Source organism: Nematolebias whitei, chromosome 1 (assembly GCF_014905685.2).
Source record: "Nematolebias whitei isolate Nwh7 chromosome 1, NemWhi1, whole genome shotgun sequence".
NCBI classification, from domain to species: Eukaryota; Metazoa; Chordata; class Actinopteri; order Cyprinodontiformes; family Rivulidae; genus Nematolebias; species Nematolebias whitei.
Window position 1 is genome coordinate 29,912,816 of NC_056498.1, and position 22,670 is coordinate 29,935,485.

The 22,670-nt window shown below is 38.7% G+C and overlaps 1 protein-coding gene across 1 annotated transcript in view; it reads left to right on the forward strand.

Annotated features, from left to right (window-relative positions):
* The window catches only part of agfg2 (ArfGAP with FG repeats 2), a 33,458-nt gene extending 13,843 nt beyond the window's left edge, over window positions 1-19,615 (forward strand). The window contains exons 8-14 of the mRNA XM_037683536.1: window positions 5,453-5,698; window positions 10,782-10,854; window positions 10,946-10,989; window positions 11,244-11,336; window positions 15,810-15,923; window positions 19,354-19,424; window positions 19,515-19,615. Of these exons, the coding sequence (XP_037539464.1) occupies window positions 5,453-5,698; window positions 10,782-10,854; window positions 10,946-10,989; window positions 11,244-11,336; window positions 15,810-15,923; window positions 19,354-19,424; window positions 19,515-19,562 (689 nt within the window). The 3' untranslated portion in view covers window positions 19,563-19,615. The remainder of the gene's footprint in view (window positions 1-5,452; window positions 5,699-10,781; window positions 10,855-10,945; window positions 10,990-11,243; window positions 11,337-15,809; window positions 15,924-19,353; window positions 19,425-19,514) is intronic.
* The last annotated feature ends 3,055 nt before the right edge of the window (window positions 19,616-22,670 follow it).

Genomic DNA, 22,670 nt, shown 5'->3' on the forward strand with positions numbered 1-22,670 from the left:
GACGCGTCTCGTTTGTTACGCGTCACCGCTGACAACCCGGAAATGTGGGCCGGTGTTGTGCCAAAAATGGATGGGCTGCCGAATGGCGGCCGCAGGAGCGTGCACGGGAGGACTTTAACAAGAATTTAACAAGTTTAACACTTAAAAACAATTATTTGTTTGCTCAAAATTATATTAATTGTGTGTATCAATCTAACGCTTGCTTAATAAATGCACTTTGATGGTCAAATCAGCTGCATTTCAAAAAATAGTTTAGCTGCTGAGGTGCTCCCGGGAGCGCGCAGACGGGGAGGAAAAAAGGAGGAACGCGGCTCGTTTCTCCGAAAATTAACAAAAAATGCACTTCAGCAATTATTTGTTGCTCGAAATTATAGCAAAGGTGTGTCTCAGTCTAACATTTGCTTAATAAATGCACTTTAATGGTCAAATTAGCTGCATTTTGCTGGGGCGGTGTAGCTGGATTGTCGGTCGGTCCATGCAGTGAGCAGAACCAAAGTGGGGAGTCTATGGCAGGCCGATTGAGTCATTAAAAACTGGTGAAGATTCTCAGTCATCCAGGACATGGTAAATTCAAAAAAGTTCAAGAAAAAAAAAACTAAGTATAGTATAGATTTTATTGAGCATGCATCAGGATAAGTATAGTATAATAAATAAAATCCATTTGTTTTTGTATTCAATTTTTTTGAATTTGACATTTTACCAACATGTCATTTTAGCCATGTTTACCTATTAAATGATACAACAGCCAACAGCATGCCATACACTTTTACTGCTCTGCTGCCATCAAGTGGATGAAAGTGGTACTGCTTAAAAAAATTTCAGTCTGAATGAATGGTAACGATCATATCTCTGGTAAAAATGGTTTATAAACATAGGCGTCGCAACCATTATATGTGAAGGGGACAAGTCTCCCCCACATTACAAAAAGGTTAATTTGGACACCCCCACACACACACACACACTCTCACTCTCACACACACTTTTATTATGAAACATTAATTCAGGCGGCGCAGTTTCTTTCTTCGTGAACAAATCCATTCCACTTAATTAATAGGAGAATACTCAAACCACTAAAACTCCACTCCAGGTTTTCCTGGTTACCTCCAACTCTAAACACAGCAGCCTGTTGCCACGGTCACAATATACGGTGGTCACAGAATATGGTGCAACACCTGCAGCGTTTCTGTGCGTCTCCTCCTGCTTTGGCAGAAAACGCGCACAGGTGGAGGAGACATTTCTGTGTTACTCGCTCGCCAGTTCAGCAGCTTTGTGCGGGCAGTTGTTGACCGGGGGGTTGATCATCATAAACGTATATACATGTTAGGAGGAGAGAAGTGGAGCGCTACGTCTGTAGCATCTTAACAGTAACTGTGACGCTGTAAGACGCTGCAGGTGTAAGAGACTCTGTGTGTTCAGGTGCATTAAAGTTGAAATGTCTTTAAAACCCCCACACCTTATTGTCCTCAATCTTCATGAGAAACATCATTTAGAAGAGCAGTGTTGAACACAAGTAAAAAAAGTCCAGTGGTAATGATTTTAATTTCTCTATAAACACAATTAGTGCCGACCAGATGCTCTGTATTAAAATGGATTAAAGTTAAAATGTCTTTAAAACCCACAGATGAATTTACACAAACTTGGTGAGAAACATGTTTTAAATGTGTGGAATTAAAAGAAATCTAGGTGAAATGCTGCTTTTAGTACACTAGTGAACACCTTTTTTTTAAATGCGTGCGCACACACACACACACACCTACGCACATCATTGTGTCCCCCACATTACGGATGCTTCTGACGCCCTTGTTTATAAATATGGGGAAAAAAGCCATAAATTTGTCGCTTCACAGAAAAAAAAACAGTAGCTAAAAAAAGCTGAAATTAGCAGAAAGAGGCTGAAAGAAGCTGAACCAGAAGAAAAGCTGAAATGAGCAGTAAAAAGTTTTAAACATTTAAAGGAGGTGGAGTGAGCTCCATTCATTTTTTTTTTTAGCTAAATAAACTAAATATTTTAACAGGTAAGAATTGCGTGAACACCAAACGTCACAGCAGGAATGGCCTGAATGAGCCGAACATTTTGATACAGGAATTGTTGAAATAGCAGAAATGTTGCGTAACGAGTTAGATGCTGGAAAATGTACCGGAGGGGAACAAAAAAAAAAAAAAAGAATTGTGTGAACGCTTTAGAAGGTTTCACACACTTTTTTAAAAAATACACACAGGTTTAGCATTTATCACCAAATAAAGAATACAGATGTTTAGGATAAATTATCAAACATTATTTTTGACATTTGCTTTGTTCTGTATTCTGATTTATTTATTTGTTTTAATTATTTACATTTTATTTGTCAGGGGCACTGTATTTGTTTTAAGCTGTCCCTTCTCTTCTGTGTAAATGAACTCAGAGCTGAATTCAACGAGAATAATCCCCTTTTTTAATTAGTTTTACTCGGTAAAACTTTTTAGTTTTCTGTGTTTAAATGAAACCGTTTCATCTGGAGGCTTGTGTCATTTTTTATTTTTTGGTGGTTTTCTCTCTTATCTGTTCATAAATTTACTATGAAGACCTAATAATGTCCTCATTTCCTGAACACTTACGGACTTCCTGTTTACTTTCAAACCGAGATGATGGAGGATGATGTGTCTAAAGTGATGCCTCATTTACACGACTCCGGATATTTTTTAAACAGATTTGTTTTTCTCTTTGTGCTTGTAAAAACTTCCAAATGATTTTTACAGAAATGCTGAAATACCTAATTGTAGGTCGACGTCCACATCGATGACAAATTAAAATGCAGAGAAAGAAAAGGTTTAGCTTGACTAAACCTGGACCCAAAACTTGGAGAGAAAAAAATTACCGTAACTTTTTATTATTTTTTTTCCCGTTATTTCTCTTTTCAGTATTAAAGTTTTACGGTGACAGGATCACAAATACAAACAGAGAAAGAAAAGGTTTAGCTTGACTAAACCTGAACCCAACACTTTAAAAAAAAATTTACCGTAATCCCCCCTCCAGTTATTTCGCATTTCAGAATTTACTATAAAAGTTTTACGTTGACGGAATCACGAATGCAAACACAGAAAAGAAAAAAGTAAATTTAGAAATCACTATAACTAAGTTAGCTTATAATAACATATTTTAATCTTCTGAGGTAATCCTTTAAATTAAAAAAAGATGGTGACTTTTTTATTTTTTATTTATTTTTATTTATTTTTTTTTGCTCTTCTGACTGCCATAAAGTCAGGAAATCCCTTTGCATAATGTTTGGTGTTTCAAACTTTGACCAAAACGAACAAATCACTGCTAGTTTTAACAGTTTCATGTCATTTCTTTTGCAAATTTGTGAATACTAGTACTAATACAAGGAATTAAACTTACTCACTTTAACTTTATGTTTTATTTCTTTAAAGTAGGATACTTATTTGTCCACAATAAAAAAAGTCACTAGACCTGCATACTTCAATACTTTTAAAAAAATTGGTAAAAACTACCATATTTTTTGTACTATAAGGCGCACTTAAAATCCTTTTAATTTTCTCAAAAATTGACAGAGTCTTATAATCCAGTGCACCTTGTGTATTTTAATTCTGGTTGTGCTTACTGACCTCAAACTGATTTCATGTGGTACACAGCGTTCAAAAATCTGTCAAAATGAACATATTTCACTGAAGTTTATTATCCGGTGCGCCGTTTGAAAACAGGCCCATTCATTGATTTTGCGCCTTATAATCCGGTGTGCTTTATAATCCGAAAAATATGGTATTAAAAAAAAATCCTTCTTTACAATAATCAGGTCTTTTATTTTGTCTTTAAATGTAAAAATATCAATAAGTGTTAAAAATTGAATAGTTATTATGTCACTCCTACCGGCCTGAAAAGTCTCCTCCTACGAACTTAAAGTGGCCCATGAGCCACCAGTTGATAATCACAATTGGAGCAGGTTCTGTGGCTCCGGACATTTTAATTTATTGAACCAAGCGGCAGAAATAGCTCTTTGGATCGCCAAGGTCGTAGACCGTTGGTGTAGTCTGTCTGTCTGTAGGTTCGTAAACTTTTTCTTGTCCAGACTAAAATTAAAGATAATTTATTGAAGTTTCATGCACATGCATCGTCGCAGGACAGCGTGAGGTCCTTAACGTCTGATCCACTCATAATTTAACAAAACTTCTTACGAATTTACACGGCGTGTCGCATAATCTTGTCATCACCCCAGTTTCAAGGTCAAAAATTAAGGTCAAATGCTATACAAGGTGTTTGCTTCTCCCGGCCTTTGCTATAGGTAACTGTATTGCTGTATAATAGTTTAACTCTGTCCTGTTGTTAAATATAGGGCAGAATGTCCCGATGATGTAACTTCAGACGAATAAAATTCATTTTGAAGTATTTTAGGTGACGAATATGAAAAATTATAATAATTAAAATTTCGTAAACCTCCTTGTTGTGACTCATTTCGCCAGCACGGGTCACATATTTGTAAAAATGAAAATCAAATCCACTTAAAGCATGTATTAAGCCCCCTCACCAAAACTGTTTCTGTGTGGACGAAAGTTGCGAAAGCAGCACAAATCTCTGTTTTTGAAAATATCCAGAGTAGTGTGGATGGTGCTTGAATGATGGAGTGGGAAAAACAAACTGAAATCTTGCTCCAACTTTTTAATCCCGTGCGTATTTTAATTCAAAATTAAACGAAGAGCTCAAAGACTGGCACCTGCTAATTTTGGCTTTTTTCAGATAATTTCCACTTTTTTTGTGCTCATTTCTGCTTTTTTAGCCTAATTTAGCAAACATGTTTTTTCTGCTTTATTGAGCAAATTTAAGCTTGTTCTACCATTTCAACTACATTTCAGATGTTTTCAGATAAATTCAAGTTTTTTGTAGTAATTTCTGCTACGTTCAGTCTAATTAACTTCTTTTTGTTAATTTCGGCTTGTCATTGTCCTTTCAGCTTTTTTCTGCACTTCAGCTTTTTCTCCTATTTCAACTATCGTTTAGCTGTTTTTGTGCTATTATTAACTTTTTCAGCTAATTCCACATTTTTTAGCTCATTTCATCTCTTCCCTCTTCCACTTAGTTTAAGCTTCTTTCTGCCTTTTCAGCTATTTTTCAGCCTTTTTTGTTGTTGCTAATTGCAGCTGTTTTTTCTCATTTACTAATTTTTGCACCCATTTCTGCTTATTTAAACCCAATTCAGCAAATGTGTTATTTCTGTTTTCTTCTGCTAATTTAGTTAGGTTCTTCCATTTCAGCTACCTTTCAGCATGTTTTTAGCTAATTTCAGCTGTTTTTCAGCAAGTTCGTCAGCAATAAGCATTCACACTGCATTTTCTCAGGAAATGCAAGTTCTCTGATTTTCTTCATTATTTCTACGATAAACAGACACAAGTCTGCACACCTGAGCTCTGCTCCAGCGTTTACACCTCTTCATCTTTACTCTTCGCCTGTCTCCTCTCTCAGGTCGTACGGTGTCGGTCTCAGGGACCACGGGGCCCTTCAGAGCCTTTCCAAAGTCCCTCAGCGTGGACTTTGGAGGTCTGAGCCACCCTCCGACGCAGCCCCTGCCTCAGTCTCGGTCCCAGCCTCAGCAGCAGGCCGCCGCCGTCAGCCGGACGACGCCACAGGTCAGCAGCTCCAACAGTCAGGACCGCTACGCCGCCGTGTCCCAGCTGGACAGCGTCTTCTCTGAAACGTCCTCCACTGCAGGTATCCAATGATCGACGCTTTCTGAAATAAGTTTAAACGTCACAAAACACTTGACTCTTGCACCTTTTAGACATTTGATGTGTTTTGCAAATCTTAACGTTGAGTCAGTGTTTACTCATTTTGGTGACTTTTGGACCTTTACGTGCAAACAAATCTTTGAAACGGCATTGATTTCCTCTTTATTCCCGTTTGAGTAGAGTGAGCTAAGGGTTGGCCTCGGCAAGCGCTCATTTAAGCTTTGTTTTTATCCAGTCTGGCTGTCAGTATCTTACCTGCGGCAGAACAATCTCAGTTTGGAGAATCTGAGAGAAATTCCCATCTTCTAAAACAACTCAAACCTCAGTTTTTTTTCTGTCTTATTAAATTAACACGGCTGGAGTAACAATCATAAAACAACATATAAAAATTGAATGAGTTTTGTTCTGCAATATGTTTCACACAAAACATGGATTTATTAAAAGACGTTTGTTTTATGATCTCTTTGGAGGTTTGAGATGTTTTCTCTTGATTCTCCAAACTGAGATCATTCACATGCTGCGGGTAAGATGCTGACAGCTCATAACAAACCCCACTACAAAAATCTGAACTGCCTCTTCAAACCAGAATGCATTTTAGACGTAACTCACTTTTTTTTGTCTTCAATGAATCTGATTTTTAAAGCACCTTTCGTATAAAGTGAAGTATGGAAATTTAATGACATGTTTTTGATATTTATGATTTACTAAAGAACCTTAGAAGTTTTTGAGGAAAAAAAACCAACAACTTTATATAGAGTTTTGGAAATAATTCTACTGAGAGATATTTGTATCTTTTAATAAAATTAACATAAAAACTGCTTCTGCTTAATTAGATCAGGAAATATTACCGTAATTTCCAGACTATTGAGCGCACCCGAATATAAGCCACGCCCACTAAATTTAAGAAATAATTATTATTTGTACATGTGTTTATAAGTTGCGGGTGTCCACGTTGTAACATGAGATATTTACACAGAAAGATTTTTTAAAACTTTTAATTGAATACCGTATTTTCCACTGTACACGTCGCTCCGCCCTATAATTCGCATCAGTCCATATTTGTCTAATAAAATGGAAAAAACATGAATATGTCACTTCGCCGTATACGTCGCATCTATTATGCGTCACCGCTTATGCGTCACGTTTGTTACGCGTCACAGCTGACAACCCAGAAATGTGGGCATGTGTTGTGCCAAAAATCGATGAGCTGCCGAATGGCGGCCGCTAGAATGTGCACGTGAGGACTTTAACAAGAATTTAATAAGATTAACACTTAAAAACAAATTTTTTTGCTCAAAATTATAGTAAATGTGTATCTCAGTTTAACGTTTGCTTAATAAATGCACTTTGACGGTCAAATCAGCTGCATTTCAAAAGCCGATACGCGGAAGAAAACGCGTGCACGCGACAAGTCGCTGTGCAAATTTAACAAGATAACCACGTAAAAACAATTATTTGTTTGCTCGAAATTATAGCCAAGGTGTGTCTCAGTTGAACTATTCCTTAAAAAATGCACTTTAATGGTCAAATCAGCTTAAGTTCAAAAATAATTTTGCTGCCTCGGTGCTCCTGGGATCGCGCAGAGGGAGGAAATAAAGGAGGAACGCTGCAGCTGCGTTCAAAATTTAACAAAATAAACACCTGAAAACTATTATTTGTTTGCTCGAAATTATATAAAAGGTGTGTCTCAGTCTAACGTTTGCTTAATAAATGCACTTTAATGTTCAAATTAGCTGCATTTCGCCGGGGCGGTGCAGCTGGTTTGACGGTTCCAAGCAGCGAGCAGAACAAAGGTTGGGGCTATGGCAAGCCGATTGTGTCATTAATATCTGGTGAAGATTCTCAGTCATCCAGGACATAGCAAATTCAAAAAAGTAAAAAAAAAAAAAAAAAAAAAAAAGAAGAAAGTATAACGTAAAGTATAATAAATAAAGTCCAGTTGTTTTTATATGGAAATTTTGAATTTGTCATTATAGCCACGTTTACCTATTACAGGATACAATGGCATGCCTTACTGCTACTACTACTCTGCTGCCATCTAGTGGCTGAAAATGGTACTGCTCTTTTATTTATTTTTTTCAGTCAGAATGAATGAAAACAGTCATATCTCAGCCAAAAATCGGTTTATAAATATGGGGAAAAAATCCATAAATACGTCGCTTCGGCCTATAAGTTGCAGGTCATGTAAATTATGCACACACAAAAAATGCGACTTATAAGGCGAAAAATACGGTTTGTATCGGTAGGGAAACAAAGTTTCTCCCCTTTCCCACTGTGACCTGTTCGGTCATTTCATTGTCAGAATTTTTTTCAACCTTTATTTAAGCAGGTAGTCTCATTGAGTCCCAAGGACCTACCCCACAAGAGAGATGTGTATTGAGTAGCTATGTGAATGACCGGGTGTGATGAAGCTAAATGTTTTGGCGGCATGAAGCTCGTTAGCCCGTCCAAAAAAATTTTAATCCATTAATTATTTGCAACATTGTAAACAACACGGTGTTCAAAGCATGTCAGAAAAGTAGCGGCGTATATAGTCTGGAAATTACGGTAGATGACAGCCATGTTTGTGTGTGTGACCGAGGAACAAAATACTAACAATGCACTGTTTACCAGGACAGTTCAGCTGGAGGCCGGGGGGCCAAATCCAGCCCGTACATGAGTTCATTCAAAAAGAAACTACTAGAGTTTAATATGAAAGAAAATAAAGTACATGATAGAAAAAATTTTTAGAAAATCTAAAAAGGTAAATATTTCTGTCAAGAGAGATGATCCTGTTATTGAGACGTTCTGTGATTTAAAACAGCTATGAGCACTTTGGCTGAGTACAGTGTCTGTATGCCGTGAGAAAAAGAGCCAAAACCATCCGTCAATTAAAGATGCGCATCACCCACCAGCATGAAAGCGTTAGTCAGACTGTAGCTGACTCAGTCCAAGGACAAGGATGAGTGAAAAGCATCCGACGTTATTGAAGTCAAAGGTAACTTTAACGAAAACAGTTCATGGTGAGTCTGGTAGAAAACCCAAGGGTCAAGGGTCATAGTAGGGGAGCGTATCTTCATGCTACACATCTTAACGTTATAAACTGACATCATCAGTTCCTTTGACGTCGTATTTCATTTTCGTCAATGGGCGGTTGGGACGAAGTCACGTCTGTTCAAGTTCAAGGTTCTTTATTGTCATTTGCATCACATGTGGTACATGAGGTGGAACAAAATTGTGTACTGAAGGTCCCAGTTACACCCAAAAATATAAAGTATAAAAAGAAACCGTATATAAGGATCTAAGATATACACTAAACAAATGATATGCTAAGATATATGCTAATTATATTAGCTATACACATTGCGCGCTGCTAGCTTAACGCTACGGTTCTGTTGACAGGGCGAGGCGCCCTGCTTGTAAACACTGCAAGATCTCATGCAATATTGTTTACTCTTGTTAATGACTCTCTGCTACTACCACACCAAACTTTAGCTCTGTACTTGTAAAATTAACTGAGTTATGGCTATTTTTGTGTTCAAAGTCTGTTAGCTATGGGGGCCATCTTGAATTATGTTTGCTCCAAGCGTTAATCATTTGTAGATCTAAGTGTCATTAAAACCTGTGCAGTGGTTCATGAGATGTTTTCCTAACACTACAGACACAAGCAAGATCATTATCGCCCCTTCACTAGGCCTGTCGCGATAAACAATAAATCAATTAATCGCTTGATAAATGAAAATTATCGACCTCCACTTTATCGTTTCTTCGTGTCTCTTTCTTTCTACTGAAGAAACTGGATGACAAAAGGCTCAACACTGACCCTTTCCTTTCTCTTTTCTCGTTCAAATTTGTTTTAATGATCCAAAATTGTGTTTTTGTATCGTTAAAAGCAGCTAAGCTGAGAAGCTAAGCTATGAGCTAAGCTAACAGGCTGAACTCGGGGGGGGGGGTGTCCTTCTTGTTGCAGCTCTAAAATTCATGGTTGAAACCCGTGCCTTTGTGTAAAAAGTTGTTTTCTCTACAAAAAGGAGCTGAGAACTTGTTTACTGATTTTTTTTTAATTAAAAGCTTTGTGTGAAAAATGCTATGCTAAAGAGCTCAAACCACACTGAGCGTCCACCATTTTCAGAACCAAGAAAAAGGAAAGGGAGACAGCCCATGTCACGTCAAGAGGCCTCCCTCCCATTTTTCTTAGAGACACGCTGCTTGCTCCCTCAATATCCATCCTTCGGTTCAAACAGTCTTATACTGCCATCCGGTGGTCAAAAAAGGTACTACACTCAAAACAAATTAACCAACATTTCGTCACATTTCAAACAATATTATCGTTTATCGCAATCATTTCTGAGACAATTAATCGCCCGGCAAAGTTTGTTATCGTGACAGGTCTACCCTTCGCACACTCCTTTGCTCCTAAAGAGTGAGTTGATTTTATGCGTCCGGTTTAAAGAGCCCGCTTTGATCGGACCGACGCCGCGGCCGGCTTAGCATCGTTGCGTAACACTCTTACTCCAAACGCCGAAGCTCGCAGCAGCTCATTGTGTTTACTCCAGGTCACGCCGATTATCAATCAACCTTTATTTATACAGGTAAATCCCATTGAGCCTCGAGGACTCATTTACAAGAGAGACCTGAATTATATACCCTGATTACATGAATTATATTACCCTGATTATAAAACCTTTGTCGGCCTTGTTTTTAAGACGATCAGCTGTTTTTGTTTCTTTTGACCCGGCTGGCAGTTTTGATGGATATAAAGCGTTAGAGAAGCCCCGGAGGTCTCACAACAACTCCTGTTGTTTTCCAGCTTGAGCTCAGCCCGTCAGAGTCAGGAGGTTCTACTGATTATCTGCTCCAGCTTACTTTTATCCCCATCAGGCTGCAGGCAGAAATCAGACGGGGCTCATTCAGTCCTCTGCTCTCCTGATGATTTACACGCTGCATTTGAACAGTTTGAACCCCACGTCAGATTTTTACTCACATTTGAAGGTTATGGCAGCGGTTGATCTCTAAGATTGGGGTTAATCACATGCCCGAGGTGATGATGTGGCGTGTGTGTTTGTGTGTGGAACGTTTGTGTGCAGCTCCCCCGGGTGGCCCTCCCCAGTACAGCTCCATCTTTGGCAGCAGGCTCTCGTCCAGCTCCTCTCCTGCCAGGTACGAACGAAAACAAACATTTTCTGCATTTAAAGTTCAAAGTTTTACTGATTCTCTTTGCGTTTTTTTTTTTTTTTTAACTTTTCCTCAGTTCCCCTGGCGTCGATTCGGTTTCCAGCTCTCAAACTTTTGGAAGTAAGTACAGAGCACGGACTCCATTGATCCTCTTCTGCTGGCCTGTGTTGCGTTTATATTTAGTCCCTTTATCAAACCCTCCAGAACCAGAACCAGAATCAGAACCCACCCCCTTCCCTTATTGGACTGAAACTCAGAGTATAGTGTGAAACGGCAGGAATGTCCCCTGTTAACCCGGCACACACAGGGGCGATTATCTCCCTGTCTTCTTTCACCTCCTCCTCCTCCTCATCATGTCTCCTTGTGTGTCTCAGGTTTCCCCAACCCGTTCAGCTCCAGTGGCGGGTCGGCCTCCCAGCAGCCCGTTGCCCTCTCCCCCAGTAACCCTTTCAGCACCGCCTCAGGAGGTAAGCTTCGTGTCTTTCACAGGTTTAACTCTCACACTTCCTGCTGCAACTTTATTAATCCCCCGTTGATTTAAGAAAACTTTTGATTGCTGATATGTGCTGCTGATCTCATGCTGCTGATCTCATGCTGCTGTACTCATTTGTACTCATCTATACACACGGACTTATGTTCGTGCTGCTATTGTTCGGCGTAGTGTTTTGCACTATTAGTGTTAGCGTATTCTTATTTTATATCTTAGATCCTTATTACTGTTTCTTTTTTATACTTTATATTTTTGCTATTGTTGGATATAACTGGGACCCTGTGTGCACAATTTCGTTCCTCCTCATGTACCACATGTGATATGAATGATAATAAAACCAACTTGAACTTGAAAACTGACAGCTCTGGTAGCTTACCTGTCTTCAAAAGCTAAAATATGATTTTTACATTTTTATTTATCTCGAAGAAAGATTTTACGATAAAACAGGTGGTATAAAAACTATTATATACTTTTTTGATCTCCTATGAGCAATATGTGGTTGGAACGTAAGTGAAGAACCTGTTTAAATATTTAATAATTTACAGTAAAAAATATACAGCACTGTACAAAGCTCTTGAATCATCTTAAATTGTTAAATAATTGAGTGTTTTATTTTTATTCACTTCTGACTCATACATCAATCATTCATTCAACCTTTATTTAGACAGGTTAATCCCATTGAGCCTCGAGGACTCATTTACAAGAGAGACCTGATTTCAACAAAGAAAGATGACAACAATGGACAACAGCAACAACAATAGACAGTTATAAAAGAGGCGTACAGATTTTTATTTTTTAACAAATTAAAATAAGATGGCAAAAAAGAAGCAAAAACAGCTAGATTCTAAGGTGAATGTAGGAAATCTAAAAACAGGAACGTGTCTGCATTGGTCCCTGCCAGGAGTCCAACAGATTCTTAAAGCCACTTAGAGAGGTCAAGGTCGAGAGCTTCAGATCTTTTTGTAAGATATTCCAGGAAACAGGAGCGGAGTAGGAGAAGGCCCTTTTGCCAATTCAAAAAGCGATCAATGCAAAAACCTTTTGACACTTTTGCCAAGTTCACTCCTCACTGAGGGAACACTGCAGGTAATAATATCCTGAGAGCGCACGCTGTAGCTGCACTCACGCAGAGACATGAAGGAGGAGATTAAGGCAACAGACCAAGAAGTGATTTAAAGATGAAAATGTACCAGTGAGAGAGTCTGTGTGAAGTTAATGATTTCCAGTTAACCAGTGAATACACGGTGCAGTGGTGGGTACGATAATCACAGCCAGCTATGAATCTTAGTGCACCATGATAGACAACATCCAACATCTGCAGGGTTCTTGTAGGAGCGTTCATGTAAATAATGTCACCGTAATCAATGGAGGGAAGGAAAGTCACAGATACAAGGCGTTTAGCATTCAGAGTTAGACAGGATCTGTTTCTGAAAAAGAAACCCAGTTTAACTTTCAGTTTCTTTACTAGATTTTCCACGTGGAGCTTAAAAGAGAGATGCAAGTCGACAAAGATACTCAAATATTTATAGGAATCAACAAACTCCACGGGGACACAATTTGAGGATAAAATCGGAGGAAGAACTGCTGGGACCGACTTCCTGTTTGAAAAAAGCATCCCTTTGGTTTTATCGGCATTTAAGACAAGTTTGAGGTGGATCAATTCTGACTGAATGATGTCAAATGCGAATTGCAAAAGCTGGAAAGCCTTAGCAACTGTTTTAGCTCGACAATAAACAACTGTGTCATCAGCATAGAAATGTGAGGATGCCTCAAGGATGCTCTGACCTACATTACCTATGTAGATTGTAAAGAGGGTGGGGCCTAAGACTGATCCTTGTGGTACACCATTGTTGACTGTTAAATAACTGGAGGAAGTACCATTATGTTGAACACATTGTCTCAGATCTGATAGTTAGAGAACCAACCAATGGTGTGATCTGAGAAACCGATTTCTGAGAGCTTATGACACAAGATGTTGTGATCCACAGTGTCAAAAGCTTCAGACAGGTCTAAGAAAAGTGCAGCACAATAATCCTTAGCATCCAATGCTTCAACAGTGTCATTAAGAACCTTCAGTGAAGCAGTCGTTGTGCTGTGTTGTTTCTTGAAACCAGATTGGAGGGGAGGTAAGATGTTAAATGAGTCCACATACTTCTTTATTTGAGAGTTTATCATATCATTATTTATTTATTATTCATAAAGGGCGCCTCAGCATAAATGATTAACCGAATTGTGTCGACACATAAACAACTTGGCGAATAACCAACTTTTAAATAAATCTTTAGCTACTAACTAGCTAAAGTACTGACTAGCTAGTATTAACGTTTAATATAAGTACCATAATTGTCTGGCTTTAAAATGCACCTGTCTCTAAGCTGCACTTATTAAATATAAGATAAATAATAGTTTTGTACATAAATAAGACGCTTCGGTTATTTAGCCGCGAGCATCCACCGTTCATCATCGGGATCTGCACCCCCATCCACATCCGGCATAATGTGCAGCTTTCTTGTTGTAGTACAAGAACCAGCCAGCAGGTGGCATTTCACAGAAAATAACTTGCAACACGCTCAGACTGCGAGATCGTCATGAAGCTTCGCTGTCTGACTCATGGTTACAACCGTTATACCTTCAAAATGAACACAATAACTATCTAAGAATAATCACTGGGCAGAACAGTGCTAAAAACCTACGTAATCAAAATTATTAAAAAAATTATTTACCGGTTATACCCAGAAGTCTCATCGAGCTCATGTGACCAGAAGTCAAATAGTACCCGTAAAATGCGGTAAATGTTCATTAAATTAGTACCATTGATTTTTATTGGTCGACACTTTTGGTAACAGCTGCTGTTTTTAAATGTACTTTGTAAATAAATTTGACATGATTTCTCCTCAGCACGGCTCATATGAGCTGAACTGCACGCTGTTTGTACCGGCAGTTTTAGTGCGCGCTCGGGGGGTAATACAGGGAGACCGAGACACAGCTGAACTGCTTGTGCCAACAGTTTTCGAACCGCAGAGTGAGCGCTGCCTTTAACTTTTTAGCTAGCATGCCTATATTGTGTGCTGTTAGCTTAGTGCTAGGTCAGTGCTGACAGGTAGGGGTGTGTGCGCATTTCAATTCGGTAGGCGGGGCACTCGGCTTTATTAATGGGGCGGAGGCGCCCTGCTTGTATAATGATAGGGGAAACACTGATTATCTTAGCTAGCTATTGCCGTACACGTCGCATCGCCGTATAAGTCGCATCAGTCCAAGAATGTCTAATAAAGTTGGAAAAAACATAAATATGTTGTTTCGCCATATAAGTCGCATCTATTATGCATCACTGCTGACAACCCAGAAACGTGGGTCGGTGTTGTGCCAAAAATCGACGGGCTGCCAAATGGCTGCCGCGGGAGCATGCATGGGAGGACTTTAACAATAATTTAACGAGATTAACACTTAAAAACAATTATTTGTTTCCTCGAAATTCTAGTAAAGGTGTGTCTCAGTTGAATTTTCCTTAATAAATGCACTTTAATGGTCAAATCAGCTGTATTTCTCTTGGGCGGCGTGGCAAAATGCAGCTGATTTGACGTTTGCTCCAGGAGTCCCGGAGCGAGACGACGGTGGCTTTGTATGGCAAGCCAAGTGTCTCATTAATAGCCACTTTTCCCTATTAATGAAACACTTGGTTTGCCATATTACTCAAGTGCCCTCTAGTGGCTGAAAATGGTAGTGTTCAATATTTTCCATGTCAGAATGAATGAAATTGTCAGATCTCAGTCAAAAGTTGGTTTATAAATATGGGGGGGTGTATATTAGTCGCTTTGCTGTATAAGTCGCAAATGCATGCAAATTATGCAAAAAACTGCGACTTATACAGCGAAAATTACGGTAAATTCTTCAGAGAACCCAGAGAATAATAAATGTAGAATATCCCATTAATAACCAAAGAATGGCTGCTTGGAAGAATTTTATTTTTTAAATTGAGCGATGGCTCAAGTCTTTTGCGCAGTGCCTTATCATCAGTCGAGAAAACTGTCAGACAAATTTTAGTGGTATATGAATCAATAAATAAAATACCTATTTATAGTATGGACAGAGAATTTTGAACTGTCTTTGTTGGTGCAAAAAACTTAAGTTTTTAACCCTTTATTTAATAGAATTTGACAACAAAACAGGTATAGTAATCTACACACAGAAATAAATCTAAATAAATATGCAGGATATAATAAAAATATAGCAATATGAACTTAACTGTACACAACAAAAACTGTAAAAATTAAAAAGCTTTGAATTATTACATGTGATTTGTTCAAGACTTATATGTAAGCCAAAGTTTCACCTTTAATTTTCTATTTAGCGTATCATCTTTGGTTTTATTTCTGATTTAATATAAATTCGTGTCTCTCCTTGGAACAAGCTGTTTCTTATGTGTCCGAATGTGGGTGGGTTTTGTCTCCAGGTGACTCCGGTGTTTTTGTCACTTCGCCCACCTTTCCTCCTTCAGCTTCCTTCCATTCAGCTGCCTCCCAGAATGCATTTCCTCACGAATCAGCCACCAGTCAAGAAGCCAACGGTGAGATTTGTTTCATCTCTTTATCGGACATCTTTGCGTTCCGAATGGAAGCGTGATTAGTGATGTTAAATACAAATAAAACTGCCAACTTCATTATTCAATCAGTCAGATATTGTAATTATTTGGTGTTTAAATGTTTTTGTCATCGTATTCTCTCAATTTTCCTTGCTGGCCGTGGGTAATTTCTTCCATCTATCCATCAAAGTTAAGTCATGTCATCTGGCTGGTTTCTTTTTTTGTTGAGACGTTTCATCCAAAGGACTTCTTCAGTCCGAGGAGCCACAACAAACTCAGTCCCACAAGCAGCACACTCGCATACTAGGCCTGTTTTGCTTGTATTTTGAACCACTTTGACTATGACTGCCTCAGAGGAGTCGACGGGGAGCAGGCGGGCCCCAGAAGCCACGTTGTCACCAGCTAACTGGTTGACCCACTATGTGAGTGTGCTGCTTGTGGGACTGAGTTTGTTGTGGCTCCTCGGACTGATGAAGTGCTTTGGATTAAGGACGAAACGTCTCAACAAACAACAACAAAAAACATGTCCAGAGGACCTGACTTAACTTTGTTGGATTTTTTTTACCTGAATTATTGAGCATGAACTTTGATGTTTCTTCCGTCTATCCATTTTATTTACACGCTAAAGTTTGGATTTTATCCAGCAGTTTCTCACCGGACTGCGACTAGAATCCTACATTTTGAATTTTAAAAACAATAAAGCTAATTGGTACAACGATTTTTCTAAAAACTTGTAATCGTGGCCACCTCAAACATTTTTCAAGAGCACCAGAGATGTACAGTATTTTGACATCTGCCCTATGATAGAACTCATTCGACCCCGAATGTTAAGATCTAAAAACCAAGCAATAACTCGAATAACTAAACAAAATATGCTCATCTCCATTTCAAAGGTACAAATGTAAGTAGATGAAATTAGTTCATTAACTTTTTCAACTTCTTACCCACAAAGTAACATGACAGAGACTTGCTACTCAGATTATTTCTTGTTAAAGTGTACAAACATGAATAACAAATCATTAAATAAGGATATAATAACAAATAAAATAATTTTATCCATATACGACGACTGTTTTAATTCTTTTGATTTCACGTTCCATTGAGGGGTCATGACCCCAGCTTTGAGAATCATTGAATTAAACCATAAACGTGAGGATAAGATAAGATAGAACTTTATTGATCCTGCAGGAAATTGTTGAAATGGATGACTGCCAAGATGAATACAAAGCATTCTCGTTTGTACAAGGCTGGTGGAGGTAGGCAATGAATAACCGTGCACGGGCTTGTGCACAAAAACAGGTTGTACGTGGCCGCACTGCTGGCTGGTCGCAAACACTCAGAATTCAGTGAGACTGCAAAAAGAACAACAACAAAAAAACAAACATTCTTGCATATTTCAGTCACTAGCTAATCAGCAGTCGCAGCTCAGTCAGATGCTACTTTTAAACTCGTATCTTTTTCTTTACGTCACGTCCACTGGTCCACTGATCCACTGGTCCATGACCAAATTCCTTGTAGGTTTGTTATCACTTAGTGCTACAAAAAGGGTGACTGAAGCATCAATTATAGTTTACCGTACTTGCCGCCATACACGTCGCATCAGTCCAATTATGTCTAATAAAGTGGACAAAACCATAAATACGTTGCTTAACTGTATAAGTCTCATCTATTACGCGTCACCGCTGACAACTCGGAAACGTGGGACGGTGTTGTGCCAAAAATCGATTGGCTGCCAACTGATGGCCGCGGGAGCGTACACGGGAGGACTTTAACGAGAATTTAACAAGATTGGCACTTATAAACAATTATTTGTTTGCTTGAAATTATAGCAAAGGTGTGTCTCAGTTGAACTTTTCCTTAATAAATGCACTTTAATGATCAAATCAGCTGCATTTCACCTGGGCGGCGCGGCAAAATGCAGCTGATTTGACGTTTGCTATAGAAGTTACGGAGCAAAACAAATGTGGCTTTGTATGGCAAGCCAAGTGTCTCATTAATAGTCACTTTTACCTATTAATAAGACACTTGGCTTGCCATATTAGTGGAGGGCCCCTCTAGCAGCTGAAAATGGTAGTGTTCAATATTTTCCATGTCAGAATGAATGAAATTGTCAGATCTCAGCCAAAAATTGGGTAATAAATACAGGAAAAAAACAAAGTCGTTTTGCCATATAAGTCGCAGGAATGCAAATTTATGCAAAAAGGTGCGACTTATATGACGAAAAGTACAGTACTCACTAATAGGAATACAGTAGTCCCTCACTTATTGCAGCTGTTACGTTCCAGACACCCCCGCGATAGGTGAAAATCTGCAAAGTAGGGATGCTATATTTATTTTAGTATTTATATATATTTTTAGGCTCTATAAACCCTTCCCACACTCTTGCAATGTTCTAAACTCTTAAACCTACGTAATTTTAACAACATACATACAGTACTATAAAGTTTTATATGGGTACTCACCAGTGAAGATACTATAACTTGAAGGATGAGTTCAGCTTCAGGATTATTTGCGACTTTCCTGCCAGTTCTATGATCTTAATAGATATATTATTACTTCTGACTGCGTTGCAAAACTACTTTTACCACATCGGTTTCTCCAGCGGTGTTTGCTCCTCCATTGCTGTTCTTTGAATTTCAGAAGAAGGCAGCGTCCAGAAGCACTGTTGGCTTCGGGGCCGTGTAGTTCTTTTGACTTGCTTTACAGTGTAGACTCATTGAAAGAAAACTACAAAATGGTGGTGCCTGTCCAACGTTTTTTTTTTTTTTTTGTCGTATTGGTTGGTACCCGCTCCCGTCCGCTGCCATTAACTTTTTATCCCCTACCGTCCCAGTTATGTGCATAATATTAAAGTTCACTCCTTGGGTTCGCTGCCTGAAACCTTTGAACGTGCAGAATGTTTGGGTGGCACCATAGGGCTTGAAATAAATTCACTCTCTTATGAAATTTCACAAAAGAACACAGAGAAAGAGATGTGAAACTGATGCTACGGTTACTGAACCAATCAGCGCCTGGGATACAGAGCACAATCCTCTGGTTGGTCGCCTTCCATCAATCAGCCAATCGTGTGTTGTGTACAATCTTACGTTGCAAACCCGCAAAACTGAGTCCGCGAAAGTAGCGACTAGTAATATGACGCCTTGTGCTCATTTCCTGTGGCTGTACATCCGTGGTTTTATAATAACTAATGAAAATGTAACACAAAGGCTAAGATAAAGCGCTTTCACAATGTTTGCTGCTTTGGCAATAACGTTTCACCACCGTTTCACCGCTGACCGCAGCCAACAGTCCAGAAATACCAGCCGACACGCCCAGACTGGAAGCGCGGCTCCAGTGGGGTCTTGTTTCAGTGTTACACCACTCAGCGTGTTTTTTTTTTTATGCTTCTTCTGTTTTTTTTTTCCAATGCTTTCAGGTTTCGCCTCATTTCCTGCGTCTGACTCTCAGTCCAAAGTCCCCCGGCCCATGTCTGTAAACCCGTTCACGGTGAGTTCACACCGGGGGGATTGTCAAAAAGACCGGGATGTCTGTGGTGCACGCTGCCGTCTCTCACCTTGTCTCTTCTTTGCCTCACAGGGGAATGTTTACCCCAGTCGAGGGACATCGAGAAATCCTTTCATCTGAACCCCCCCCAATTCTCCTCACTTCTCTGTGAACCGAAGGAGGAGTGAACTTGAGGAGTTGCTGCCATTTCAAAGCCTCTGGAGTATTTTCACCTCGTCGGGGACGGGTCGGACCCTCCTCCGTCTCGCCCTCCCCTCGTCCTCTGTGTTTACGTGTTTGCGGAGGAGGAAAACAAAACAGAAAAAGAACAAAAGCGTGTGAATGTAATTAAGAAATCGTACGTATGACAGTGTTCGCCTGCAGTATTTGTACCGTGTGTCCCAAAGGTGTTTGTGTGCCGGTCAGAGACGCCACCTCAGGGCTCTGTGGGAGTCACGAGCAAACAACGCCTTTTCAGTCTTACCCCAAATACACACGCACACACACACATTGCTGCTGCTTTTGTGCTTTCATCTCCTGCCTACATAAGTAAATAAAATATATAGCGTCCTCTGCTTTAATACTTTTGAGTCTCAGCGGTCGAAAGCCCCCTGGAGCACCCCTCCTGCGTCACGAGTTTTACAAACGGTTTTAACAGCCTTAACCTCCTGATGTGAATAAACGTCTTGGGATACGACAGGCTCGTGTGTGAGTGAGAGAAAAACACGTTTTTTTAATTTTATTTTTTATTTTGTCCAAATATCTATTTAAAATAATTTATGTTTCCACTCTCAGGCTGCATGTGCTTAGAGGGCTATAAGGAGATGCTAATGAATGTAAAAGCAAAAATTCAGACAAAACCTACTTTAAAAATGTGTTGATTTCACAACTTCATGTTCTGGTCCAAAAAGCTTTCTTGCTTTTTTTTTTTTTTTTTTTTTCCCTTTAATTTTTTTAGTTAAATGCAGTTTACATAAATGCAAAGTTTCATATATTAACGTATTTGTAACGACGACATATTCATAAAATCAACTTGTTGCTGCTTCTTATGGTTCGACTCGTTATTTGTGTCTTTCCGGTTGTTTTCGTTCACACAGGAAAAGACGTTTTGAAATTTGATCATCAAGTTGAAACGTGGCAGAATGGTCAAATCTTAAAAATAATGTTTCAATGGGATAAATTGAGATTTACATTTGGGGTGCTGTTTGTAAAGTTACACAGTCAAAAATTAACAGCAATATTTTTGGTTTATTTAACCTTTTATAAGAAAAAGAGTAGTTTTTTTTTTTTCCAAAGTCATATTTTCACCATGTTATTCATACATTTATAAATGTTGTAGTTCCCAACTAAATATTTAATTTACAAGCTAAATGTTTAGTTTACAAACTAAATATTTATTGTCCAATCTAAATATTTAATTTCCAAACTAAACATTTAATTTGCTAACTAAATATTTTACTTTGATCTAAATATTTAACTTGCAAGCTAAATAATTAGGTCCGAGCTCCTAAATATTTAGCTTGCAAGTTGAATCTTTAGATCAGTTAAATAGTTAGGAAATTAAATATTTATTTTGGAAATTAAATGTTTAGCTTAGAAATAAAAATTTTAGTTAGGAAATTAAATATTTATCTTGAACAATAAATATTTAGTTTGGAAATTAAATGCTTAGTTTTGAAAATAAACACTTAGCTTGGTAACTAAATATTTAATTTACACCAAAATATTTAGTTTTCTAACTTACTAAACTTGCAAGTTAAGTATTTATTTGTAATCTAAATATTTAGGTTGTAAATTAAATACTTAGTTGGGAACTATGACATTTATAAATGTATGAATAACATGGTGAAAATATGACTGGAAAAAAATATTTTTCTTATGAAAGACTAAATAAACCAAAATATTGCTGTTAATTTTTGTGTAACTTTACAAACGGCACCCCATAAGCTACCGCTACACCAAATTAGATTGACTCCGAAAAGTAAATGGTTGTAGATGAAAATTATTATTTTTGAATAGTTTGATTTATGTCTGTCCACTGGTTGTGTTCTATGACAACGTTATCCCACTAGTTGTCAATGCCTTTTTGGGTGACTTCGGTTTAGAGAAATGGAGTTTTGATTCTGACCAGTTTGATGAGCTAATGGCTAGTCAGACTGGGGCCAAGACCATAGTAAGCACCTCCAATTTCAAAACTTTCAGAGGATCATACCAATGCTATTTTATTAACCTTAAACATTTGTTAATTTTGCATTATGTGGTTATATATAATTTTATGGTTATTTACAACAGTGGTCCCAATACTGGTTCTTGAGGAACACCGTCCTGCATATTTTAGTTTTTCTGCTTTAACGCACCTGATTCGGTGGTTTAATTACTTCCTAAAGTTCTGCAGAAGCCTGTTAATCATCAAATCAGGTGTGTTGTAGCAGAGAAGTAACTAAACTATGCAGGATGGTGTTCCTCAAGGACTAGGGTTAGGAACCATTAATTTAGAAGCACAAATATTAGCAGCAGCTAGCTAATGGCTATTTTAGACTGGCCTGGCACACTTTAAGACATGTTTCTGCCAAGAAAAAAACATGCAAAAGTTTGTTCTGAACAGAAAAGAAATGTTTGATCCTAATCAGATGCACGAATCACCTCAACTGACTCCTTTTTATTCAAAGGAGCAGCAGCTCTACTGGGAGCTCCCCCCGGATGACGGAACTCCTTATCTCTAAGGCTGACCGGTCACCCTATGACGGTAGCTCATTGCAGCCGCTTGCATCTTTGTTCTTTTGATCGTGATCCAAACCTCATGACCACAGGTGAGGGTTGGAACGTAGACAGACCAGTAAACTGAGAGCTTTGCCTTTCGACTAAACTTTTTCATCACCACGACCAACCTAAGCAACGCCCTCATTACCGAGGACGAGGCCCCGATTCATCAGTCCATCTCCTGCTCCATTGTACCATCACTCAGAAACAAGAATTTGTCTCTCCAAATTGTGATCGTTCAAAGAGCCATCTACAACAGGTAAGATATTAACTGCGCATACGTTTTCCACAGAAACCTACTTTAAATATCTCAACAAACGGGAGGATCTCCTTGATTTTCCTGCTGTAGTGATGCTCTGTCACCAGAAGGGGGAGTCTGAAAGTCACAGTTAACTCTGCCCTCATGAGCAAGGTGACTCCTGCTGCATATTGCATAACAGCATGCATACTGCAAGCGTTCAGCACCAAGATAGAAACCCCCCACCCCCC